Source organism: Triticum aestivum, chromosome 5B (genome assembly GCF_018294505.1).
Source record: "Triticum aestivum cultivar Chinese Spring chromosome 5B, IWGSC CS RefSeq v2.1, whole genome shotgun sequence".
Taxonomy (NCBI): Eukaryota; Viridiplantae; Streptophyta; class Magnoliopsida; order Poales; family Poaceae; genus Triticum; species Triticum aestivum.
This window is the reverse complement of record NC_057807.1, coordinates 520850133-520878102: the sequence shown is the minus strand read 5'-3', so window position 1 is coordinate 520878102 and position 27970 is coordinate 520850133. Positions and strand designations below refer to the sequence as shown.

Here is a 27970-nt window from a genome sequence, read left to right as displayed (position 1 = left end):
TATTCGGCGGCTTCGCACTGCGGGCCAATTCACTTGGCCATCTGGAGCAGATCGAAAGCTACCCCCTGGCCATCAGATCAGATTTGGGAGCCTAAACTTCACGGCGGATATCCGCGGAGACTTGATCTTCGATGGATCCGAGCCGCAGCCGAGCGTGCCGCACTGTCACGATGGGCATGATCTAACTCTGCCACCGGACAGTACCTTGGAGGCCGCACACGAATCCGCTCCGACCCATAGTCCGGAGCCAATCGCGCAGATCGAGGACAGGTTGCTGGACACCGCCTCGGGAGCTGCAACTTCCACGGTGATGGAGCCAAACGCTGACCTCGTCCCTTATAAAGTTCGCGACTCCGAGGTGCCGGACTCCCTGCCGGACTCTGAACCTCCTGCGCCCCTGCCAATCGAATCTGATTGGGCGTCGATCATGGAGTTCACCGCTGCGGACATCTTTCAGCACTCTCCCTTTGGTGACATCCTAAAGTCGCTAAAGCATCTCTCGCTATCCGGAGAGCCCTGGCCGGACTACGGCCATGATTGTTGGGATGCGGACGACAAAGAAATTCAAAGCCCACCCACACCCACTTTGTAGCCACTGTCGACGATCTAAACGACATGCTAGACTACGACTCCGAAGACATCGACGGTATGGACGACGATGCCGGAGACGATCAAGAACCAGCGCCTAAAGGGCACTGGAAGACCACCTCGTCATACCACATATACATGGTGGACACCCCAAAAGATGGGGACGGCGAAGAAGCAGCGGAGGCAGATTCCTTAAAGAAACAGCCCAAGCGCCGGAGTCAGCGGCGCCGCTCTAAATCCCGCCACAGCAAGAATGGAGATTCCTGCACAGGAGATAATAACACCCCAGAGAGTGCCGAAGACAACCCCCTCCAGCAAGATTCAGCGCAGGAGGACGTAGAAGCCAGCCCTCACGAGAGAGCAGCAGACGAAGAGGTTGAGGATGATAATTACATACCTCCCTTCGGAGACGAGGCAAACCTCGACGACGGCGAATTCGTCGTGCCTGAGGATCCCGTCGAACAAGAGCGTTTCAGACGCAGGCTAATGGCCACAGCAAATAGCCTAAAGAAAAAGCAGCAACAGCTTCAAGCTGATCAAGACCTGCTGGCCGACAGATGGACCGAGGTCCTCGCGGCCGAAGAGTATGAACTCGAACGCCCCTCCAAAAGCTACCCAAAACGCAAGTTGCTCCCCCGACTAGAGGAGGAAGCATACAAACCTTCATCACCAGCGCACAATACGGCAGACCGACCACCTCGTGGCCGCGACAGAGAGGCATCTAGGCCCTCCACCAGAACCGTACCCCGACACCGCTCAAAAAGTACGAAGCCACAGGGGAACGCGCCGGACTTGCGGGATATATTGGAGGACAAGGCAAGACAATCCAGATCCATCTATGGATCACATGGGCGCCCCACGACCCACGACGAATGCCGTCGCACCGGATACAGCAACTCCGGCCGGGCCGAACACAGCAGACAACGCTCTCTTGAGCTACGTCGTGACATTGCTCAATACAGAGGCGCCGCACACCCACTATGCTTCACAGACGAAGTAATGGATTATCAAATCCCTGAAGGGTTTAAACCCATCAACATTGAATCCTACGATGGCACAACAGACCCCGCGGTTTGGATCGAGGATTATCTCCTTCATATCCATATGGCCCGCGGCGACGATCTCCATGCCATCAAATATCTCCCGCTCAAGCTTAAAGGACCATCTCGGCATTGGCTCAACAGCCTGCCCGCAGAGTCAATTGGGTGTTGGGAGGACCTGGAAGCCGCATTCCTCGACAACTTCCAGGGCACATATGTGCGACCACCAGACGCTGATGACCTAAGCCACATAATTCAGCAGCCAGACGAATCGGCCAGACAATTCTGGACACGGTTCTTAACAAAGAAAAATCAAATCATCGACTGTCCGGATGCAGAGGCCCTCGCAGCCTTCAAACATAACATCCGCGATGAGTGGCTAGCCCGGCACCTAGGACAGGAAAAGCCGAAATCCATGGTAGCCCTCACATCACTCATGACCCGCTTCTGTGCGGGAGAGGACAGCTGGCTAGCTCGCAGCAACAACCTCAGCAAAAATGCTGGCAGTTCGGATACCAAGGACCACAACGGCAATAACAATGAGGATACGGCAGTCAACGCCGGATTCAGAGGCTCTAAACCCGGTCAACGGAAGAAGCCATTCAAAAGAACTACTCCGGGTCCATCCAATTTGGACCGAATACTCGACCGCTCATGCCAGATACATGGCACCCCCGAAAAGCCAGCTAACCACACCAACAGAGATTGTTGGGTATTCAAGCAGGCAGGCAAGTTAATTGCCGAAAACAATGACAAGGGGCTGCATAGAGATGACGAGGAAGAGACCCGGCCGCCGAACAATAGAGGACAAAAGGGTTTCCCCCCACAAGTGCGGACGGTAAATATGATGTACGCAACCCATATACCCAAGAGGGAGCGGAAGCGTGCACTACGGGACGTATATGCAATGGAGCCAGTCGCCCCGAAGTTCAATCCATGGTCCTCTTGCCCGATCACTTTCGATCGAAGAGACCATCCGACTAGTATCCGCCATGGCGGATTCGCTGCATTGGTTTTAGACCCAATCGTCGATGGATTTCACCTCATGAGAGTCTTGATGGACGGCGGCAGTAGCCTGAACCTGCTTTATCAGGATACAGTGCGCAAGATGGGCATAGACCCCTCAAGGATTAAACCTACAAAGACGACCTTCAAGGGCGTCATACCAGGTGTTGAGGCCAATTGTACAGGCTCAGTCACACTGGAAGTGGTCTTCGGATCCCCGAATAATTTCCGAAGCGAGGAGTTAATCATCGACATAGTCCCGTTCCGCAGCGGCTATCACGCTCTGCTCGGACGAACCGCGTTCGCAAAGTTCAACACGGTGTCGCATTATGCATACCTCAAGCTCAAGATGCCAGGCCCTCGTGGAGTCATCACGGTCAACGGAAATACGGAACGCTCCCTCCGAATGGAGGAGCATACAACGGCTCTCGCGGCAGAAGTACAGAGCAGCCTTCTAAGGCAATTTTCGAGTCCGGCCGTTAAATGACCGGACACGGCCAAACGCGCCCGGAGCAATATCAATCAAGACCACCTGGCACGTTCCGAGCACGCGTAGCAATGCGGCCCCAACCCCAACCCTCGCATGATTGCAAGACAATCTCTCCGCGTACATCATTACGCTCTGGAGATACCATGGGCATAGGGGGAGGGGCACGACCACAACAGACCCAGAGTGCGGCTCGACCACACCAGGGGCTCCCAAGTGTGTTGCTCTTTTTATTTTTATTTTCCTTCTTTTTATACACAGGACTCCGTTCACCAGAGGCTCTGTCCGACGGCGAACCTACCGAACTCACGATGCAACAGACAGGGAGGGACAAAGGCTGCGACGAACACTCAGGTGGTCTCCATTATGAGCATTAAATTTGTTAAATACACCATTCCGCAGCCTACCCTTGGAGGGAGACACATCTAATTAGTCCAATCCCTTGCTTACCGCACTATTTGTATCATTCCGCACTCATAGCAGAATTCCTTGAATAAATAATGCAGCACTTTTTGCCTATAATTGCATTACTTTACGTATATGTTCATTAATGACATCTTGCACCCGTATATTTTGGTACGGCCGAATACACCAGGGGCTTATGTTCCCCGCATTATGGTGTGATAAGTCTGAACACTTTCACAAGTGCGGCACCCCGAACTTATAGCATTATATGAATCGGCTCCGAATCATGTCTTGGGTCAATAATTGGGTTTCCCGGCTCCCATGTTTTCGTACCTTACGTTCCGTTCTATCGGCTAAGGTAGCACTGGGAGAACCACTGCGATTGTGCCCCGGTTGAGCTGGGCGAGCGCCTCAGTGGAGAAAGCTAAAATTGACTGTCATGATAAGGCGAGAGACTGGTCGCTGTTCGAGAGGTCTTTTCGAGTCCCTAAAGACTTATGCCGCTTCAAGCGAAGAACCGGATAATGTCCGCCAAGGCGTGGATAGCGCCCAGAACTCGGTCTTCCGAATACTAGGGGCTTTGCCGAAATTTAAAATTATAGAATTCTATGGCTAAGTGAGAGTGTTCAAGCATTATAAGTCCGGTTGCCTTGTTCGTTGTGTTGAGCGCCTCCCTAGATGGACCCAAAAATGGGAACAAGAGTGCTCAAGTTTATCCCGAACACCCTAGCACTCGTGGCATGGGGGCTGAAGCCGACGACTTGCCATCTCTCAGATTTAATAAACGGCCGCACAGAAGGTAATTTTTTAAATCAATAAGCGTTGCTTAGCGCATATGAACAATGTTTTCAGCGCACAGGATAACACATGGCGAGTCTACTCAATAATTACATCTCTGGGGCACTCATCCGCAATCTTGCGGGCACCCTTCAGGATAGTCTTATAGTACATCTCGGGCGTACGATACTCTTTGCCTAGCGGCGGCGCGTCCGTCAGGAGCCTCTCTGCATCCAGCCTGCCCCAGTGCACCTTTGCGCGGGCAAGGGCCCGACAGGCACCTTCAATACAGGCGGAGCGCTTGATGACCTCCACCCAGGGGCACGCATCCACCAGCCGCCGCACGAGGCTGAAGTAGCTCCCAGGCATGGCCTCTCCAGGCCACAGCCAGACTATGAGGCCCTTCATGGCCTGCTCGGCTACTTTGTGGAGCTCGACCAGCTGCTTCAGCTGGTCGCTAGGGGGCACCGGATGTCCGGCCTCAGCGTACTGAGACCAGAAGACCTTCTCCGTCGAGCTCCCCTCCTCAGCCCGGTAGAATGCGGCGGCATCGGACATGCTGTGAGGCAGATCTGCAAACGCCACTGGAGAGCTCCAAATTCGGGTAAGTAACAGGTAATTTACATTCACATGCTTGCTTTGCATGAAAAATGCCTTACCCGCCGCTATCTTCTTCACCGCCTCAATCTCCTGGAGGGACTTATGGGCCTCGGCCTTGGCGGCTTTGGCACTTTCGAGAGCCGAGGTAAGCTCGGACTCTCGAGTCTTTGAGTCGCGCTCCAAACTCTCATGCTTTTCCATGAGAGCCTAGAGCTCTTGCCGCACCTCCGCCACCCGCGCCTCCTGCTTCTCTTGCTCTGCCCGTTCCGCGGCTGCATTGCGTTTGGCCACGAACACAGCCTCCTTCAGGGTTGCCACCTCGTTCGTGGCCCCTGCAGTACCCATGTTATCCTTGTTATTTTTATTGCAACCTAAATCCTTTTCTGTAAGGTACAAATTTCAAAGTGGTGTTACTCACCTTCTTTGTCCTCGAGCTGCTTCTTGGCACGACCGAGCTCTTGCTCGGACCGCGCGAGGTCCTGCTTCAAAGCACCGACCTCCGCAGTCAGTGCGGCAGAGGTCAGCAGCGCAGCCTGCAAACCCATATTGACATAATTTTTAGCACTCCTGCGTATATCTTTTTAAGATCCTCAATCCGGTTTTTCTTTCCGAACACCGAACCGAGCATCAGGGGCTACTGTCTATGCGGTATTACATTGCATATTTTTAACTTCTTACCTCAAAGCCTGTTAGAAGGCTACTGCAGGCTTCGGTCAGCCCGCTCTTGGCGAGCTGAACCTTCTGAATCACCGCACTCATAATAGTGCGGTGTTCTTCCTCGATGGAAGCGCCTTTGAGCGCCTCCAACAAGTTGTCCAGCGCCTTCGGTTGGATGGAGGCCGCCGGCGTCACGGTCTTGCCCTTCTTGTGAAGGGGCCGCCGGCCGGACTCTGGAACCACTGCGGGTTCCGGCGTGGAGTCCGGCGCAAAGTCCGGGAGGCTGCCTTGTGGCGCCTCCGGAGCCTCCTCCTGATGGGTTCCTTCTCGGGATCCCACCTCGGCGTCCTCAGCGTCGCGAGGGGTGGAGGCAGTCGGGATGGAGTCTACATCCGACGGAGCCAACGACCCGCTCGATGAAGCGGGGAGATCATCATCGGCCGGACTGCAGGCAGCGTGCGGCATTAGAAGGACACTATGTGACACAAAAGAGAAATTGTAAATCATTCAGGAATCCGGATACTTACGATCTTGCCGGAGGCCTAGCCCTTGAGGGCCACTCTTCGTCGCCAACATTGGCGTTGGCGGAGCTGTCCGGGGGAATAGTCCTTCCCCTCTTGGACCCTTTGACCTCCCCTGTCGGGGAAGCCTTCCTCTTCCTCTCTCCTTCCTCTGGGAGAGAGTCCTCTTTCTCCTCCTCGTCTTTGGGGGAGGAGTCCACCTCGGAGCCATCGGACGATGAGTCCGATATCACCTGGCGCCGGGAACTTCTTCGGGTTCCCGTGGCCTCCTTTTTGGCCTTCTTCTCCGGCACCACATAAAGTTCCGGGACCAGCAGCCCCGTCAAGCAGGCGTCCGCTGGGTCTTCGGGAAGGGGAGCCGGACAGTCTACCTGTCCGGACGTCCTCTGCCAGTCCTGTCAAAGGCATTGGGAGTTTTAGATCCCACATAGAGTCAAACTATGAAAGAAAACAACTGTCCCATAGAGGATAACAAAGCTTACCTCACCGGTCGGGCGCTTGGTGCTGAATCCGCGATCTTTAGTCGCGGACGCGGGGGCTTCTCCGCCCTTGAACAGCACCCTCCAGACAGCTTCATACGTCGTGTCGAAGAGCCCGCTCAGAGTCCGGTGCTGTGCCAGATCGAACTCCCACAGGTTGAAGGCCCGTTGTTGGCAGGGCAGGATCCGGCGGATGAGCATGACCTGGATCACATTGACAAGCCTAAGCTTCTTGTTCACCAGGGTCTGAAGACAGGACTGGAGTCCTGTCAGCTCCTCCGAACTGCCCAGCAAGCCCTTCTCTTTCCAGGAGGTGAGCTGCATAGGGATACCAGATCTGAACTCGGGGGCCGCCGCCCACTTAGGGTCGCGCGGCTCGGTGATGTAGAACCACCCCGATTGCCACCCCTTGACGGACTCCACGAAGGCCCCTTTGAGCCAGATGACGTTGGGCATCTTGCCCAACATGGCGCCTCCGCACTCCGCTTGAGTGCCCTTCACCACCTTCGGCTTGACATTGAAGGTCTTGAGCCACAAGCCGAAGTGGGGCTGGATGCAGAGGAAGGCCTCGCACACGACGATAAACGCCGAGATGTTGAGGATGAAGTTTGGCGCCAGATCATGGAAATCCAGGCCGTAGTAGAACATGAGCCCCCGGACAAAGGGGTGAAGTGGAAAGCCCAGTCCGCGGAGGAAGTGGGGAAGGAATACGACCCTCTCATGGGGCCTGGGGGTGGGGATGAGCTGCCCCTTGTCGGGCAGCCGGTGCGATGTCGCTGGACGGATATCCGGCGCTGCGCAGTCTTTCGATGTGCCCCTCCGTAACGGAGGAGGCCATCCACTTGCCTCCCGCTCCGGACATGACTGGAGAAGGTTGAACGAGATGTGCGGGCTTGGGCGCTGGAGCTCGAGTGCGTGGAGATGGATAAGCAAAGGAGGAAGAAGGCGTAGGTAAAAAGGGTGGATCCTTATCCCCTTATATATGGGCGGACGAAGACTATGCGTCCCCACCGGCCTGGTAAAACTCGCTTATCTCCCAAGCGCCACCATCAATGGCACGATTGGGTTACCCATGTCCGTATTGATGAGAATCCTGGAATAAGGGGAACACGATCTCTGCTTCGACAAGACGTGCCAAGGAAACCGCTTCGCTAAACGCGCTGAGGTGGTATAGTAAAAAATGATTCAAGTAAAGGCTTGGTAGTGGTGTGACGTCATGCCACAAAATACGTCAGCAGATTGAACTTGTGTACATATTATTCTCTCTACGGTGGAATGTGGAATTTATTTTGCAGAGCCGGACACTATCCTGGTGTTCACAATCTTCTATGAATTATTCGGAGGAGGAACCCTCCTTGCAATGCCGAACAATATGCGCGCCGGACTCATCGTCATTGAAGCCTGGCTCAGGGGCTACTGAGGGAGTCCTGGACTAGGGGGTGTCCAGATAGCCGGACTATCATCGTTAGTCGGACTCCAAGACTATGAAGATACAAGATTGAAGACTTTGTCCCGTGTCCGGATGGGACTTTCCTTGGCGTGGAGGGCAAGCTTGGTGATACGGATATGTAGATCTCCTACCATTGTAACCGACTCTGTGTAACCCTAGCCCTCTCCGGTGTCTATATAAACCGGAGGGTTTTAGTCCGTAGGACAACAACCATTACAACAATCATACCATAGGCTAGCTTCTAGGGTTTAGCCTCCTTGATCTCGTGGTAGATCCACTCTTGTACTACCCATATCATCAATATCAATCAAGCAGGAGTAGGGTTTTACCTCCATCGAGAGGGTCCGAACCTGGGTAAAAACATCGTGTCCCTTGTCTCCTGTTACCATCCGCCAGACGCACAGTTCGGGACCCCCTACCCGAGATCCGCCGGTTTTGACACCGACACTATGTTTGCCTATGTATTCACACATGTATTATGTTTCCGGTTAATAAAATTCTAGCATGAATAATAAAAATTTATCATGATATAAGGACATAAATAATAACTTTATTATTGCCTCTAGGGCATATTTCCTTCAAGCGGATCCGGTATCGGCTGGCAGGCGTGTCGGCAACCGGATCCAGGGACAGCCGGATGCGGATGACCTGCAGCTAGCGCGTGCCAAGAGGGCCGCCATGCTTCGTCATGCCGAGACTACTGCAGATGCATCTTTTGATAAAAGTTGTTCCATTTTACACTTCTCTGAGAATGAAATAGTTGATAAGGCAAACGACTTAGGAATTTTGTTGGGATCAAATAACTGAGGTCATCAAATCCGTTAATGATCTTTTAGACTTGGAAGCGGAGAGGGCTTCTGAGATCATTCGTAATCTTGCCTCTATCCAACCTATGAATGACAATGACATGAATAATTTAGGAATTAACGATCTTGCAAATATATGTAATAATTTGTTGCCTAATATCGAGGCTGAGGATGAGGAGGATATTGAGAACACATATATGGTACAGCCGCTCTTGATGGAGGAAGCAGTGTCTGTCATAGATAATACCATCGTCCCGCGGGGTGGTGAGGAGAAGCCCAAATGACCCTGGAAGCGGAAAATTTATCCTACTTTGGCAGTACGCAGAAGTGCTAGAGTTAAGCTTAAGAAAAAATTTCATGATGACTTATGAAAGGACTCTTTTGGAATAGCAGAGGTCTAGCAGACTTGGCTAAACAAGGATTCTTAGCAGAGACAACGTTAGAGCATCACTTAGATTTTATTGCACTTTTGGAAACTGGACGAGATAATTTCACATCCCAATTCCTTCAAACCCTCTCCAGTGGTATTGATTTTGACTGGCACATTCTTCCTCCTTCTAGGGATTTTACTAAGAGTACGGTGTGAGACGTTAGATGTGCTTAATGTGGTTTAGGGAGACTTTGCAGTTAAATTCAGGGTAAGATCAAAATTGGGTGGGTTCCGATGGTCGCTAGTTGCGGTATATGGGGCAGCACAACCTGAATTTAAACCTGATTTTCTAGCCGATCTAGTGCGGATTTGTGGAGATGAAAATCTGCCAATACTAGTCGAGGGGGGGGATTTTAATATCATTAGGAGGAGAGAAGAAAAGAATAATGACAATTTTGATGGACGTTGGTCTATGATGTTTAACATGATTATCGAGAGCCTCAATTTGAGAGAAAATGAGCTCACCGGTAGACAGTTTACATGGGCCAACTCGCTACCTGTTCCGACTTATGAAAAGTTGGATAGGGTACTTGCTAGTGTGGAGTGGGAACAAAAATATCCGTTGGTGTCGGTTCATGTGATGCAGAGAGCGATCTCGGATCATACACCACTCTTTTTAGATCCGGGCGAGGCTACCCATGTGGCAAATAAAAATATCTTCTCCTTTGAGCAAGGCTGGTTTGAGCGAGAAAGATTTATGGAGATGATTGCACGCGAATGGGCTAAGCCGGTTACGGGAAGGACACCTGTCGAGAGATGGCAGAATAAAATTAGACACCTCCGACAATTTCTGAGAGGATGGGCCAGGAATGAGAGTGGGATTTATAAGCAAAAAACCCGTCTAACTCAACTCATTGAGGCACTAGATGTAAAGGCTGAAACCACTCTCCTTTCTGTTAGTGAGCATCAAACCAAGTCAGAGGCTGAGCAAGGCCTACGTGCTCTCCTAAGAGAGGAGGAACTCAAGTGGGCGTTGTGTGCGAAAATGCTTAAGGTTGTCCAAGGGGACGACAATACACAGTTCTTCCATATGGTTGCGAATGGTAAACATAGGAAGAAGAAAATCATACAGCTTGAACAGGACGAGGGGACAATAGTGGGACATGAAAATCTGAAAGCGTATATTTCCAACTATTATAAAAGCCTTTTTGGACCCCCGAATACATCCACGGTGTCTCTTGATGAGTTTGTGATTGATGATATACCTCAATTACAGGCAGCGGAGAACGGTGTTCTCTCTGCACCGTTTACTGAAAAAGAAGTTCATCAGGCCATAACCCAAATGAAGCCGAATAAAGCACCGGGACCAGATGGGTTTCCAGCTGAATTCTATAAGAAATGTTGGCATATCATTAAAGATGATCTTATGCCTATGTTTCATGATTTTTTCGATGGCCATTTGGAGTTGTTTCACCTCAACTTTGGTACGATAACATTGTTACCTAAGAAGAATGAGGCGGTCCGGATCGAACAATTCCGACCCATTTGCCTGCTGAATGTGAGTTTTAAAATTTTCACAAAGGTAGGAACCAATAGATTGACACAAATTGCTCACTCAGTGGTTCAACCTAGTCAGACAGCTTTCATGCCTGGACGACACATACTAGAAGGAGTGGTTGTCTTACAGCAATACTCCATGAGATTCACTCGAAGAAACTAGACGGGGTTATCTTAAAAGTGGATTTCAAGAAGGCTTATGATAAAGTAAAATGGCCTTTTCTTCAGCAGGCAATGTGCATGAAGGGTTTTAGTGAAACCTGGAGGAACCAGGTGGATACTCAAGTCCAGAAAGGTAGTGTCGGAATTAAGGTGAACGATGGCATCGATCACTACTTCCAGACGCATAAGGGGTTGAGACAAGGGGATTCCATGTCACCTCTTCTGTTCAATATTGTGGCAGATATGTTGGCCGTCATTATTGGTAGGGCCAAGTAGCATGGCCATGTATAGGGTCTAGTTCCTCATCTAGTTGATGGAGGGGTGTCCATTCTACAATATGCTGATGACACTATTCTTTTCATGGAACATCACATGGCTAAGGCACGTAACATCAAACTTATCTTGTGTCTATTCGAACAATTGTCTGGCTTAAAAATCACTTTTCATAAGAGCGAGGTGTTCTGTTTTGGGAAGGCCAAAGACGAGGAACATACTTACAGACAAGTGTTTGGATGCGAATTAGGTGCTTTACCATTCAGTTACTTGGGTATTCCGATTCATCACCATAAGCTATCCAATAAAGAATGGAAATGTATTAAAGAACGAATTGAAAAAAAACTCAGCTACTGGAAGGGCAAGCTGATGTCATATGGAAGTCGACTAGTTTCGATTAACTCAGTATTGACTAGCATGCCAATGTTTTTACTTTTGTTCTTCGAAATTCTGAAAGGGGTCCGAAAGCGACTTGATTTCTTTAGATCTTGTTTCTTTTGGCAGTCTGATGAGGCCAAGAGGAAATACCGTCTCGTGCGATGGGATATCCTTTGTCGACCTAAAGACCAAGGGGGCCTCGGTATTGAGAATTTGGAGATTAAGAATAAATGCCTTATGAGCAAATGGTTGTACAGGTTAGAGACAGAGCCGGAGGGCATGTGGTCTCAAATCCTGCGCAGTAAGTATTTGCACACGAAAACGCTAGCCCAGGCTACCATCAGACCGACTGATTCGCCGTTCTGGAAGGGACTTATGAGAACGAAGGATATGTTCTTTCGTAGGGTCAAATTCTTGGTTGGCAATGGGATGTCAACAAGATTTTGGGAGGATACATGGTTAGGAGAGACACCTCTGGCCTTACAATATCCTACCCTTTACAATATTGTGCAACGTAAGGAAGATTACGTAGGTATCGTCCTTCAAACTATTCCCTTGAACATCCAGTTCAGACGTACGTTAGTGGGTGAGAGATGGACATCCTGGATGCACTTGGTTCAGAGATTGATTGAAGTTCGACTCTCCGACATGCCGGACTCAACACAATGGAAGTTAACTAAAAATGGGATATTTATGATGAAATCCTTTTATACGGATCTGATTAATTCTGCCCCCCTCTCAAGGTCACTACATATATGGAAGGTTAAGGTTCCTTTGCGGATTAAAATTTTTATGTGGTTTGTCCACAAGCAAGTAATACTCACAAAGGACAACTTACTTAAGAGGCGATGGGTAGGCAACTCGCGGTGTTGTTTTTGTGCTCAGGATGAAACAATACAACATTTATTCCTTGAATGCCTACTTGCCAAGTTACTTTGGAGAACGATTCATATAGCTTTTAATATCAATCCTCCAGTAGATATTGCGTCTTTGTTTGGGACATGGTTAGCTGGGGTTGAACAGATCTCGGCAGCTCGTATTTGGGTTGGAATATGTGCGTTACTATGGGCTATATGGAACTGCAGAAATGATATGATTTTTAACAGACAACACAACTTAACTTTTTTGCAGGTTATCTTCAGAGCTACAACTTGGATCCGTACGTGTCCTTACTCACTCCTATGGACTCCAGGGAGCCTTTGGTTACTGGGTGCAACCAATGGGAGATGGTGGATCGGGTTATATTCAACCAGTTCGGATGGTGTTTGCATAACAGGATAGGAGTCTAGAGAGTTTATCCTTATTTTTACCGTATCTGTTGTTTTTATCCGCTTGTATTTTCTCGGTTTATGCACTTTGTTTTTCTCCGTTTGCGAGCTGTAAGACCTTTATGATGATACTTTCTGGATTTTTAATAAGAGGACCGCATGCATCATCATGATGCAGAGGCCGGGGGTATACCTCCATTTCCAAAAAAAATAGGAGAAGCCTAGGGAGTTAGAAATGCCTCAGCCATCTAGCCGAGTTGCTTGCCATACGTCCTCCCTCCATGGTTGCACTTGGCAAGAGCAGAAGCGTAGAGTGTGTTCTCCTCACATGGATTTTCTCAGAGTATCTGATACATACTAGGGCAATAAGAGTTTAGACTAGAAATTAGTGATATTACTAGCATTTCAGTGTTACCACTAAATAGTAAGAAGGATTAAGAGATACTATAACATTCGAGTTTATTCAAGGAGGATTAAGTGACATCTCCACTGAACTCATCCTTGTCCACCATGCTGTCCACTCATTTGCCGTCCATCGATACGTGTCTGCCTATCTTGAGGCACAACACGATGTCAATATTCTTTGAAATTAATTGGTTCACTCCACACTTATTTTCTTACATACCAAGTGCATCTTAGAATTTCTGACTCAATTTTTAAAGATCGCACATAGTTGGTAGTGGTAAAGATGAAGGAAGGTCAAATAAGGGGCTAACAGAGTTCAGAGAGAACATAAATGAGGCAACTATCATCAATACAAGCCTCCTTCCAAAATATCATCATAAGCTTGATCCAGGATCTGTATGATCACTGGAAGAGCAATAATACAGCGTAATATTGTGACCCATATTCTATGATGCCCAACAGAAATAGTACTATTTATTGTGTTTGCAGATAGATGCTTGGACAGCTAAGGTAGTCCAAGTTTGTTCTTAACCGAACAAGACTAAAGTGATACATCTGCAAGCATGTAACAAGTAATAACTTCAGATGGAAAGAGCTCAATAAACTTTCAGCATAGTTGGCCTTTCTTTGGGGGAAGGAGTTAGGCACTCAAACGCCACAGAGATACACGCTCTCAAGTCTTTTGCCTCCTCTGCTTCGGGTTGTGGAAGTTGTTTGTCCAAAATTTCTTCCAGATGCAACTGGTCACCAAGTGAAGAAAGAAAATTTTGCATGTCTCCTGGATGTTTGCCCATCAACACCTCAAGCACCACAACACCAAAGCTATACACATCACATTTCTCTGTGACTAGAGAAGTGTATGAACATTCTGCATCCAACACAGTAGCATAAGGATTAATTAGGCGTATGCATCAGTGCATTCTATCAAACACAACTTACTAGAAAATATAGTATTGTACTGAATAAACATACCAGGGGCAGTGTAGCCATAGGTCCCCGCCAGTGCGCTCCAATTCGATGAATCAGGTTTTAACATTCTTGCAATACCAAAATCCGAGAGTAATGCTTTGTAGTCAGCATCTAGTAAGATGTTTCTGCTTGTGATGTCCTTGTGAATTATGGGTGGCTGAACATCATGATGGAGGTAAGTGATGGCTTGAGCCACATCTCTTATTAGAGCTATTCTCCTTTCCCAGTTGAACTGGATTGCTAGTTCTTCATTGCTCAAGATAGAAGCTACATTTCCTCTCTCTATGAACTCACATAGAAGGAACCTGCACCGTGGATGAGTACAATAGCCATACAACTTGACGATGCTGCGTTGGCGAATTGTTGTTAACATTTCAATCTCATGGTGGAATCTTTCTTCATCATGTGCCTCTTCGTCACCTGCATAGAGTTTCTTTACTGCAACCACTTGTCCATCTTGAAGTTCTGCCTTACAAACATGTTGGGATATCCTCCTCATGTGGGCTGTGAGGAGATGACCATTTGAGGCCTTTTAGGCAGCCCAAAGAGGTGCAAAAGCCCACTACCCATTAGGGTTATGACCTAGGGTCATTTTGGACTTTGCACATGTGTGAATGGGGATGCTTTACCCTCTATCCAGCAGCCACCACCAAGTGTGACGAAAATCAGTTCATCCTCCAAGAGAGAAGAAGAGAGAAAACCAAGAGAGCAAGGGAAGAAGAGGAAGATTGAAGGAAGAAGCAAAGGGAGCTCCTCCCCAAGGTTGTGATGGTCCAGATCCACTACCTTGCCTCCTTCAAGCTTCAGTTCCACCATCCTTGGTGAGATTGTTCCAATCCCTAGTTCTTGAGCTCCAAATCCTGTTGTGTTCATCCAAGATTCAGAAATCTTGATGTATGAGATCCTCTAGTGCTGTCTAGAGAAGAACTTGTTGTATCCCGCGTTTGATAATAGTGGAAGAGGATTTGGGTGGCTTCGGCCCGTGGTTTTTCCCCTCAAGTTGGGGGGTTTTCCACGTAAAAAAATCTGGTGTCTCTTTGTTGATGCTTGATGCTGTCAGGAAAACTTACTCCTACCACAAGACACTAGGCTAAGGAGTGTCTTGCCTGCTGAGTAACATTTTATGCCTCCATATATGCTGCTGCATATGTTTCCTTCCGTGCTAAGCAACGATCCTTGAATTAGTACATGATGTGGTGCTGAGATTACTTGTTTCCGCTGCAGTTTTCAGTTAACCACAAGTGCATTTGTGTGCTAATTCTCAACAGAGTGGCATCAGATCCTTGGTTGCTTAGAAGGTTGCAAATCCCAGTTGCTTGATTGTTGTTGGAAGAGCTGTTCACAATGGCTTTGGACGAAAGCGCTACTACAAGTGGCATGATAAAACTTGATTCTTCCAATTACTCATTATGGAAGCCCATGATGGAAGACATCCTTTATTGCAAGGATTTGTATGAGCCAATTGTGAAAGACAAGATACCCACGGGTGTCACGGAAGAAGAATGGAGAGTGTTGCACAGAAAGGCAGTAGGTATGATTCAGTTGTACATCAACCATAATATTTTCCACCATGTTGCAAATGACACAAATGCATATGAGATGTGGCAGAAGTTAGAGTCCATGTATGAGAGGAAGACATCAATGAACAAGGCCTCGGTGATCAAAAGACTTGCAAAGCTTGAGTACCGAGATGGCACAAGTGTGATTGAGCACTTGAATGTCTTCCAATGCCATATAAATCAACTTTCAGCCATGAAGATCAACTTTGAGGATGAGGTGCAAGCATTGTTGCTGCTGAGTTCCATGCCTGATAGTTGGAACACGCTTGTTGTGTCACTTAGCAATTCAGCTCCGGATGGGAAGCTGACTTTGGAGATGGTGAAGAGCAGTATGTTGAATGAAGAAGCCAGAAAGAAGGAAAAGGGTGATGCCTCTTCTTCTGATGCGTATGTGGCTGAAACCCATGGGAAGAATGAGAACCGTGGACGCAGCAATACAAGATTTCAGCAAGGCAAAAGCAAATCCAGGGGGAGATCAAAGTCAAAACAGAGAAAAGATATCACTTGCTTTCATTGTGGCAATCCGGGACACATAAAGAGCGAGTGCAGGAAGTACAAGAGAGAGCTTGCAGAGGGGAAACTCACAAAGAAAACCGAGCAAAAGGCTGAGAGCAGTTCAGCCATGACCGCAACAGATGAGGAGTATCTAGTCATTGAAGATGAAGATTGCTATACTGCTGTTCGTGATGATGCCATGAGTTGGGTTGTGGATTCAGGTGTGTCCTTCCACATCACATCACACAAGGAGTATTTCACATCTTACACTAGTGGTGTTACTGGCCAAGTGAGGATGGGAAATAGTGGTTCGTCAGCAATTGTTGGCAAGGGCTCTATATGCATTGAAACAAACACAGGTTGCAGATTGGTGCTCGATGATGCGAGGCATGTTCCCGACATAAGGCTGAATTTGTTGTCAGTGGGCAAGCTTGATGATATCAAACATCCTAGTTATTTTGGTGAAGGAAAGTGGAAGCTCACCAAAGGCTCTTTGATTGTGGCTCGAGGAAGTAAGCAAGGTAATCTCTATGTGACTAAAACCAAGTTGTGCAATGAGGTGTTGAATGTTGCGGAAAAAGACACTTCGGTTGAATTGTGGCACAAGAGACTTGGGCATATGAGTGAGAAGGGCATGCATGCTCTTGCTCGCATGGAGTACCTCCCTGAGTTGAAAGGTATATCCTTGAAACCCTGTGCACATTGTTTTGCTGGCAAACAACACAGGGCTGCATTTCGTACACTCTCTCCACATCGTGCAGATAATGTTCTTGATATTGTGCACACTGACGTTTGCTCCATGACTGAAAAATCTCATGGTGGAGCATTATACTTTGTGACTTTTATTGATGACCATTCCAGAAAGGTTTTTGTGTATGTGCTGAAACATAAATACCAAACGTTTGAAGCCTTCAAGGAGTTCCATGCCAAAGTTGAAAGAGAAACTGGCAGGAAATTGAAGTGCGTGAGATCAGACAATGGTGGTGAATACAGAGGTCCTTTTGAAAGGTATTGCAAAAATGTTGGCATCAGGCTTGAGAAGAGTTCACCAAAGACACCCCAGCTCAATGGTCTTGCAGAGAGAATGAACAGGACACTCACAGAGAGGGTCACAGCTATGCTCTCTCATGCTCATTTACCTAATTCATTTTGGGCTGAAGCTTTGATGATTGCTATGTATGTGTTTAACCTATCTCCATCAGTTCCTCTTGCAGGTGATATTCCTCAGAGGGTTTGGTCAAGGAATGAGGTATCATACAAGCACTTGAAGGTCTTTGGCTGCAGGGCATTTGTACATGTTCCAAGGGACGAGAGATCCAAGCTTGATAGCAAGACAAAGCAGTGCATCTACCTCAGCCAACCAAGTGAAGAGTTAGGCTACAGGTTGTGGGATCCAACCAATAGAAAGATTGTGAGAAGCCGAGATGTGGTGTTCATTGAAGATGAAACAATAAAAGATATTGGGAAACCAGAGAAGCCAATGACCAACACACCTCAGGTTGACATGGATCCAATCCGTCCTCCTCTCGTGCATGACAATCATGGGGGAGATGATGACACTGAAGACAGTGGAGATGCAACTGATCAAGGCAGTACAAGTCAAAGTGGCGAGCAGCCATCAAGTGATGATGATGATGAAGTTGGTAATGATGATGCCAACGAAAATCCACCTGATTCACCACCAGTGCAGCAGCAAAGAAGAAGTGAAAGAGGTCGCATTCCTTCTTCTAAGTATCCACCACATCAATATGTGTTGATGACAGATGCAGGTGAGCCCTCATGCTATGAGGAGGCAATGTCTGATGAGAACAAAGAAGAATGGTCAGAAGCCATGCAAGATGAGATGAATTCCTTGTATGAGAATGATACTTTTGAGTTGGTGAAACTGCCAAAGGGCAAGAAAGCACTCAAGAACAAGTGGGTGTACAGAGTGAAGACTGAAGAAAACACCTCACATCCAAGGTACAAGGCCAGATTGGTTGTGAAAGGATTCAATCAGAAAAAGGGCATTGATTATAGTGAGATATTCTCTCCAGTGGTCAAGATGCCTTCGATCCGAGTTGTGCTTGGCATGGCTGCCACCATGGACTTGGAAATTGAACAACTTGATGTGAAGACAGCTTTCTTGCATGGTGACCTAGAGGAGGAGATATACATGGAGCAGCCAGAGGGATTCATGGTTGCAGGCAAGGAGCACTTAGTTTGCAAATTGAAGAAGAGCTTGTATGGCTTGAAGCAAGCTCCTCGGCAGTGGTACAAGAAGTTTGAGTCTTTTATGACTGGGCTTGGTTATCATAAAGCACAACCTGACCATTGTGTCTTTATGAAGAGGTACGCCGAGGGTGACTTCATTATTCTCTTGTTGTATGTTGATGATATGCTGATTGTTGGAAATAGCACAAAGAGGATTGCTCTCCTCAAGAAGGCATTGAGTAAATCATTTGCCATGAAGGATTTAGGACCAGCTAAGCAAATACTTGGCATGAAGATCTCCCGTGATAGATCAAAGAAGCTACTTTGGCTCTCACAGGAAAGATACATTGAGAAGGTACTTGAAAGGTTCAATATGAAAGATGCAAAATATGTTATCTCTCCGCTTGCAGGCCATCACAAACTGAATTCTAAACAATGTCCTACAAGCAAGAAGGAGAAAGAAGAAATGAGGAAAGTACCTTACCAATCTGCTGTGGGCAGTTTGATGTATGCCATGGTATGCACTAGGCCTGACATTGCCTATGCAGTTGGAGTTGTTAGCCGGTTCATGACAAATCCAGGTAAAGCTCACTGGGAAGCAGTGAAGTGGATTCTCAGGTATCTCAAGGGTACTCCTACATCTTGTCTATGCTTTGGAAGAGGTGATCATGTATTGCAGGGCTATACAGATGCAGATTATGCAGGTGACAAGGATCGTAGGAAGTCCACATCCGGATACCTGATGACTTATGCAGGGGGAGCAGTGTCATGGCAATCAAGATTGCAGAAATGTGTTTCTACATCAACTACAGAAGCTGAGTACATTGCAGCAGTTGATGCTGGCAAGGAAGTTTTGTGGATGAAGAACTTCTTGCAAGAGCTCGACATGAAGCAAGAGAAGTATGTTCTGTTTTGTGACAGTCAGAGTGCTACTCATCTTGCCACGAATTCAAGCTATCACTCTCGAACCAAGCACATTGATGTGAGGTACCATTGGATTCGAGATGTTGTGAGTTCCAAGTTGCTGAAACTTGAGAAGATCCATACAGACGACAATGGTTCGGATATGATGACTAAGATATTACCAAATGAGAAGCTACAAGCATGTTGCAAGGTAGCGGGCATGGCGCTGCCCCCCTCATGAGTCGGAGGGGGAGTTTTGTTGGGATATCCTCCTCATGTGGGCTGTGAGGAGATGACCATTTAAGACCTTTTAGGCAGCCCAAAGAGGTGCAAAAGCCCACTACCCATTAGGGTTATGACCTAGGGTCATTTTGGACTTTGCACATGTGTGGATGGGGATGCTTTACCCTCCATCCAGCAGCCACCACCAAGTGTGACGAAAATCAGTTCATCCTCCAAGAGAGAAGAAGAGAGAAAACCAAGAGAGCAAGGGAAGAAGAGGAAGATTGAAGGAAGAAGCAAAGGGAGCTCCTCCCCAAGGTTGTGATGGTCCAGATTACCTTGCCTCCTTCAAGCTTCGGTTCCACCATCCTTAGTGAGATTGTTCCAATCCCTAGTTCTTGAGCTCCAAATCCTGTTGTGTTCATCCAAGATTCAGAAATCTTGATGTATGAGATCCTCTAGTGATGTCTAGAGAAGAACTTGTTGTATCCCGCGTTTGATAATAGTGGAAGAGGATTTGGGTGGCTTCGGCCCGTGGTTTTTCCCCTCAAGTTGGGGGGTTTTCCACGTAAAAAATCTGGTGTCTCTTTGTTGATGCTTGATGCTGTCAGGAAAACTTACTCCTACCACAAGACACTAGGCTGAGGAGTGTCTTGCCTGCTGAGTAACATTTTCTGCCTCCATATATGCTGCTGCATATGTTTCCTTCCGTGCTAAGCAACGATCCTTGAATTAGTACATGATGTGGTGCTGAGATTACTTGTTTCCGCTGCAGTTTTCAGTTAACCACAAGTGCATTTGTGTGCTAATTCTCAACAGAACACTACCGTACGATCCCTCTCCAATACAGAGAGGCTTTTTCGTTCTTATGGGCTTTTTTTGGTACAGAGAAAAGGCCCGCGGGGGCGACGGGAAGGACCATTCGGGCTGGAGGCCTCTCCTCCCGAACGATTTCGTTCGTAGGGGGCTGCGTGTCGTACCGAATTCCTGGATCGGACTGGGAGGCCACCAGACCGAACATTCGGTTCTTATCGACGTCCAAAAAAAGAGCTGCAACGAAACACTGTATTTTGCACGGCATATGTACTTGCTTTGCGGGAAGCTGATTAGAGGATAAGTTCAGTCTGTCGCCTCATTCGCTTTAACACGTGATTTGACGGCTGATTTCCAGTGGAGAAGTGCCCCGGCCTGGGATCTCAGTGAAGTGTCGTCATCTAAGCACTCGTGCACTGGGAGAGGCCTCAGTGAAATGTCGCGGCGTGCTTCTGCTGCAGCTGGAGGCGACGCACGGTCTTCAGCTTGCGTGGATGTAAGGTGGAGCATGCTTACTGTACATAATCTCGCTATAATCTGAGAACATTTGTGTTTCCTTGGAGTACAGAGGGCAACATGCTCGTTCACTCGGCTGTTCTTCTGGCTAGAACTCAACATGCTCGTTAACTCGGCTCAGTACTTAAGAAGTACAGCCAGAGTCCATAGTCAGGCTGCCAAAGCAAAGATCTGACTCCCTATTCCTCTGCTGCAAACTTCATCATTCAGGGAAGTGCACTTCTAAAAATGCCTACAGGATTTGTTTGCAAGATTTACATGAGCCTCGGAGAGTTGAACAGCTTTTCTGTTCCATCCAAAATTTTGCTTAGAGGATGATTCTTCTCGCGTCAAAAAACATATCTCAAGATGTCATCTGGAAGAAACCGACCTGCACTTATTCTTTATTTGCACATTGCCCAAAGCAGCTTGGTTCTCTGAACTAGTCCTGGCCATGGGCAGCCCGGCCCGACCCGACCCGGCCCGAAAAAGCCTGACCCAGCCTGGCCCGACGCTGCTCCCGGGCCGGGCTCAGGCCTAGATTTTGAGCCCGATGGCCGGGCCCGGGCTCATCGTTTTTGCGCTTTTCTGAAGGGGCCCGGCCCGAGGCCCGAGGCCTGGCGGGCTTTTACGCGTTCGGGCCGGGCTTGGGCCCAAAAACAAGGCCCGATGGCCGGCCCGGGACCGGGCCTAGGTTTTTTGCCTCAGGCTTGGCTAGGCCCAGCCCGAAGCCCGGCCTGGCCCGAGGTTCGGCCAGGTATACTCTGAAGCTTGATATATAAAATAAATAACAGATATTTTGTTCAGACCTTTGGCACAATTCCTGCTATTATTCAGGGCATTCTCAATTCTAAACCCCCTTAGGCTTCTTTGAACAACATAATGAATTTCTTATAGTGTTTATGGAAGTCCAGGAATGATCGCCCTTTTGGCAGAAAAACAAACACTCCACATGGCATTATCATCTCTGTTTCTTTGCGGGGTATGGCATTATTAGCATCTTGCACAGATGAAACAGGTCCGTCCATTAAACAAGGCTTGCGGCTAAATCAAGAATCGGAAAGTATTTCAAAGCAAGGTTCTACAATCAAATCAGATTTTTTTTAATTACAGGATGCAGGGTAATACTGGGAAGCCACTTGAGTTGGGGAAAGAATACGAGCAACTCCACTCCAGATCCTAGCAGAATGGGCATAGGAGTACATATTCAGTTTGAAGGAGGAATCAGAATAAACATCCTCAGCTCTGCAGCTGGTAGTTTTGCATCATCAGTTCATCACCATTGCAGGCACAGCCATGGCCCTTCAAGTTGCTGCTGCAACTGCATCTCGGGTTACCAACAGGCCAAAATCTCACCGAGTTGCTTGCCGTACGCCCTCCCTCCATACTTCCACAGTTGCACTTGGCAAGAGGAGAAGCATAGAGTATATCTGATACATACCAGGGCAATAACACCCCGTTCGGATGTTGATACTGAGGCCCAGATTTTGGCATTGGGCATTAGACAGCCCGATTATCTCTGTTTGGATGGCCATGGAATTGACGCTCTGTATTGGCCCAAGATATTGGTCGGCCTGCTTTCTTTCCCCGTTTCTACTGTCCCGAAATCAGAGGCTCCTAGAAGCAGCGCGCGGGAGGAGATGAAGGGCGGCGGCGCGGCGCACATCGAACTCCCCAACGGCGCAGGTGCCTCTCCTTCCCTCTTCCTCCGCCACAGGTGTGCCTCTCCGCCTTTCTTATTCCCGCACAGGCACCTCTGGCGCAGGCTCACAACCCGCTCCCCCCACCCCACCTCCGATGCACAAGCACTACGGCGGCCGCCGCCTTGCCTCCCATGGCGATGGCTGCATCTCTCCCCGCCCCCCATGGCTGCTGGCCTGCTGCTGCTTCTCCATGGGCACTATCCCCCAGGCCCCCATCACAGGAAACCCTAGAATCTTAATCTCTTCCAATTTCTATACAATGTTCATCCTGCCATGGCCCTCAATATCAACATCCAAACAGAATAGTAAGAAGGATTAAGAGATACTGTAACATTCCAGTTTATTCAAGGAGGATTAAGTGACATCTCCACTGACCTCATCCTTGTCCACCATGCTATCCACTCATTTGCAGTCCATCCATACGTGTCTGCCTATCTTGAGGCACAGCAGGATGGTAGTACTCTTTGAAATTAATTGGTTCACTCCGTGCTGATTTTCTTACATACCAAATGCATCATAGAATTTCCGACTAAATTTTAAAGAACCCACAGTGGGCGGTGCTAAAGATAAAGGAAGGTCAGGGGCTAACAGAAGTTCAGAGAGAACATAAATGAGACAACTATCAAGCCTCCTTCCGAAATATCATCATAAATCTGTGTAATATTGTGACCCATATATTCTATGATGCCCAACAGAAATAGCACTATTTATTTGGTTTGCAGATAGATGCTTGGACAGCTAAGGTAATCCAAGTTTGTTCTGAACCGAAGAAGACTAAAATGTACATCTGCAAGCATTTAACAAGTACAGTAACAACTCAGATGGAAAGATCTCGATAAGCTTTCTGCATAGTTGGCCTTTCTTTGGGTGAAGGAGTTAGGCACTCAAACGCCACAGAGATACACCGTCTCAAGTCTTTTGCCTCCTCAGCTTCAGGTTGTGGAAGTTGTTTGTCCAAAATTTGTTCCAGATGCAACTGGTCACCAAGTGAAGAAAGAAAATTTTGCATGTCTCCTGGATGTTTGCCCATCAACACCTCAAGCACCACAACACCAAAGCTATTCACATCACATTTCTCTGTGACTAGAGAAGTGTATGAACATTCTGCATCCAACACAGTAGCATAAGGATTAATTAGGCGTATGCATCAGTGCATTCTATCGTACACAACTTACTAGAAAATATAGTATTGTACTGAATAAACATACCAGGTGCAATGTAGCCATAGGTCCCCGCTAGTGCGCTCCAATTCGATGAATCGGGTTTTAACATTCTTGCAATACCAAAATCCGAGACAAATGCTTTGTAGTCAGCATCTAGTAAGATGTTTCTGCTTGTGATGTCCCTGTGAATTATGGGTGGGTGAACATCATGATGGAGGTAAGTGATGGCTTGAGCCACATCTCTTATTAGAGCTATTCTCCTTTCCCAGTTGAACTGGATTGCTAGTTCTTCGTTGCTCAAGATAGAAGCTACATTTCCTCTCTCTATGAACTCGCATAGAAGGAACCTGCACTGTGGATGAGTACAATAGCCATACAACTTGACGATGCTGCGTTGGCGGATTTTTGTTAACATTTCAATCTCATGCTGGAATCTTTCTTCATCATGTGCCTCTTCGTCGCCTGCATAGAGTTTCTTTACTGCAACCACTTGTCCATCTTGAAGTTCTGCCTTATAAACACTACCGTACGACCCCTCTCCAATACAATGTTTCTCATCAAAATTGTCGGTTGCATTGATAATATCCTGAAATACTATTCTACCATCAAAGCCCCATACAGAGAATACATCCCTTTTGCTCACATCATCAGTTTTTGATGATACCTTCGTGCGGCAAATAAATATGAAAATTATACATGTTGCTACTGAAATAGTAGCGGCGAACATAGAAAGAATGACTGATAGTACAATCTTTTGATGCTCTCGTGTATGATCCGCATTGGGTAAATTGCAAGGAGCCATGCCAACAAGGTCTCCACAAAGACCTTTGTTGTGGAGAAACCATTCAGCTGATGCATTGTGGATCCCTTTTGGAACAGATCCTTCTAGGAAGTTGTATGACAGATCAAATATTGATAGGCTTTGCATGCTCGCAATCGATACAGGGATGGCACCACTGAATTGATTGTGTGAGAAATTTGCAGACATCAACATCTCTAGTCTGTTAAGTTCCGATGGCAGTGGTCCACTGAGACTGTTCATGCTAAGATCAAGCATGCTTTGCAGGGAAGTTAAATTAACCAAACTACCAGGAATACTTCCATTAAGACTGTTGTTATTCATATTTAATGACTGCAGTCTCAAACAATTTCCGATCTCCTTTGGTATTGTACCACATAAAAAGTTGCTTGAGAAATCAAGGTTCTCGAGATTGCGAAGTTGCCCAATTTGCTTAGGGATCTGGCCAGATAGTTGATTGTTTCTTAAATCCATCCAATACAAGTTACTTAACCTGCCAATTTCTTGTGGTATCTCACTATTGAACCTATTGAAACTGAGCCCGAGCCATCCAAGATTTTTTAGCTCCCCAAGCTCAGAAGGTATACTGCCTTCTATCATGTTATGTGTAAAATCAATACTTGTTAAGTTCTGACATGAGCCCCAATTTGGCGAGAGCCGGCCTACAAATCTGTTTGAATATAAACTAATGTCATTGAGATGAGGATACACCCCAAATGATTCAGTTATGTCTCCCTCAATCTGATTATTATCAAGTCCAAGGGATGTTAGTGAAGTGCAATCCTTCAAGCCTTTTGGGAGGGGACCATCCAGATTGTTATCCATAACATCAAAAATCTTTAGTCTTTTACTTCGGCAAAAATTTGGCAAGTGTCCCGTCAGCTGGTTGCCACCTAGGTCAATGAGGACCAAGCTGGTAAGGTTGGAGAGAGATGACGGCAAAGTGCCAGAGAGGTGATTCGTGTATAGTCGCATTTCTGTCATGCGTGCAAATTTTCCAAAACTTTGAGGGATTGAGCCAGACAAATGGTTTTCGGAGGAATCAAGTTTTTCCAACTTTGCCAAATTTCCAAACTCGGCCGGCAATCGACCAGAGAGATTATTGCTAGAAATGTACATCCGGGTGAGTGAAGACATGTTCCCAATGCTTGACGGCACCGACCCAACTATGAAATTGACTGCGAAATCAAGTGTTTCCAAATTCACAAGATTTCCAAACTCATGTGGGATGGATCCAGTTATATTGTTGCCCGAAAGAGAAAAATAAACTAATGAAGTAAGATTTCCAGCAACACTAGAAGGAACTGAGCCGGTCAAATGGTTCTCTGACAAATCCAACTCAATCAAGCTCGAGAGCATCCCAAGCTCTACCGGGATCGAGCCAGTGTGCTGGTTCATATATATATACAGGAACCTGAGCATCGTGAGGTTTCCAAGCGAGGATGGAATTGTGCCATTCAGGCTATTGTTGTGCAAGTATAGTTTTTGCAGAGTTTGGACTTGTCCTAGCTCTTCAGGTATGGATCCTGACAGACGATTAGCAGAAAGGCCAAGAAAGTTGAGGTTCGTCAGGTTTGCGAGGGTGGAAGGTATTTGGCCAGAAAAGATATTCCAGCCCAAATGCATCTGCCTCATGTCCCCAAGCTGTCCGAGCTGCCATGGAATGCTACCTGAGAGGCTATTCCCAAGTAGAGAAAGAAAAGCAAGTCTTGAGAGATTACCCAAGGCAGGAGGGATTTGGCCGGTGAGATTGTTGTTGGAGAAATCCATGTGCGTGAGCCTCCCAAGGTTGCAGATCGACGGAGGTATGTTGCCGTCAAGCTGATCACTGGAGAAGTCGAGGGTGGAAAGTATGGAAAGAGAGCCGATGCCAGAAGGGATGGCACCAGAGAGACGGTAGTTGTTGCTGAGGTTGAGGTTGACGAGGTAAGGGAGTGAGTGGAAACTCAGGGCGTCCAGCCGCCCTGCAATGCCGGCACCGCCAAGGGAAATTCCTCTGATAACCTTCACCGTGGTCCCTCTTCGTGACCCGCAAGTGATGCCGGTCCAGTTGCACGGGTACATGCCGTCGTCTCTCCAGGTTCCCAGCTGGTGCTTCACGGAGTACTTGACGGATGATCTCCAGTGGAGAAGCGCCGCGGCTTGAGCCCTCAGCGAAGGGCCTCCGGGCGTGGCACGGCCCTGGGCTTGCCTGAGACTAAGGAGAAGCAGCAGCAGGAGCAGGGCAGACGAGAGGACCAGGCGACCCGCCAGCGGCGGTGGCGCCGCGGAGTTCGCCATGATCGACCTCACTAGTATGGACTATGGAGCAATTACTGCATGCATATGGAAAATGGTCGTGTAAAACAAGGACGCACACACGGCAAGACGTGATTGTTGAAGGAGATAATAAGGAAAGAGCAGCGCACCTCTGCAGCAGCTGTCCGGCCGGAGAGCAGACGTACCTTCTTCTGCTTGGTGTGTTTGCGGAGGTGTCCGTGTGTGAGCTCGAGCTGAGAGTGCGAGTGCGAGGTGAGGGTTCAGGGGTTTAAAAACACTTGTAAAGCAGCCTCACCCACCTGCGCACGCGTTTCTCGTGTGAAGCCAATATATACCTTGACTCCGACCAAGACACAGGCCGGTCTTCTGCGCCGGTCGTTCTCATGACTCGCAGTGGCGGATCCAGAAATTAAACTTTGCCGGGACGAACATTTAAGGTCTTTTTTTGGCACAAATTCTAGTCTATATTCGACCAAAACTAATGGAATTCAATTACTAAAAACACGAAAATAGTCATGGCTTCTCTGAAACCAGCCTCCAGTTGGCAAGCCCAGGTATGGATCCACCTGATTCTTTTCGTTCGTTCTTGTTTCATGCGGATTGTTTTCTTTGTTTTTCTTTTGTGGTTTTTTATTCCGGTTTTTTCGCTGTTTTGTCCAGTTCTCAGTGTTTTGTTCTGTTTTGGTTCCTTTTTCCTTTTCTGAATTTTCTACTATGTATCGTTTTTGTTTATTTTTTTCCTTTCTGAGTATTGTATAAAAAATTTCATTGCATATTACAAAAATGTTCATCATATACCAAGAAAAATGTTCACTGTATATTATGAAAAAGTTCACCTTGCATTATAAAAATGCTCATCGTGTATTACAAAAATATCCATCGTATATTAAGATTATTTTTTTTGAAATTCTGACTGATACGCATTAGTATATGGTACAAGGTTACAATATAGAAGTCTACTGTCCTTTTTTTCCTTGGCTAGTAAGTGTTCATGCAGTTGTGCACTGCATCAGGTTGCTGCAAGACTAGAGTTATACAACTTTTTCCTGGGTACTAGCTTTTTCCCTTGCTAGTAAGTGTTCATGCAGTTGTGCATTGAATAAGGAAAAAGGATCACATTAGATTGTCGAGCAATTATTGGACATGCATATTGTTTTCCCTATGAGACA

General features: G+C 47.4%; 1 protein-coding gene across 1 annotated transcript; it reads right to left on the bottom strand.

Annotated features, from left to right (window-relative positions):
* Positions 1-23250: 23250 nt before the first annotated feature.
* On the bottom strand, positions 23251-27014 carry LOC123112898 (probable leucine-rich repeat receptor-like protein kinase At1g35710). Its single transcript, XM_044533998.1, has 2 exons — positions 23789-27014; positions 23251-23684 (listed from the first exon to the last, which is right to left on the bottom strand). The coding sequence occupies exons 1-2, from the start codon at positions 26820-26822 to the stop codon at positions 23398-23400; spliced, it is 3321 nt and encodes a 1106-aa protein (XP_044389933.1). The 5' UTR covers positions 26823-27014; the 3' UTR covers positions 23251-23397.
* Positions 27015-27970: the final 956 nt, after the last annotated feature.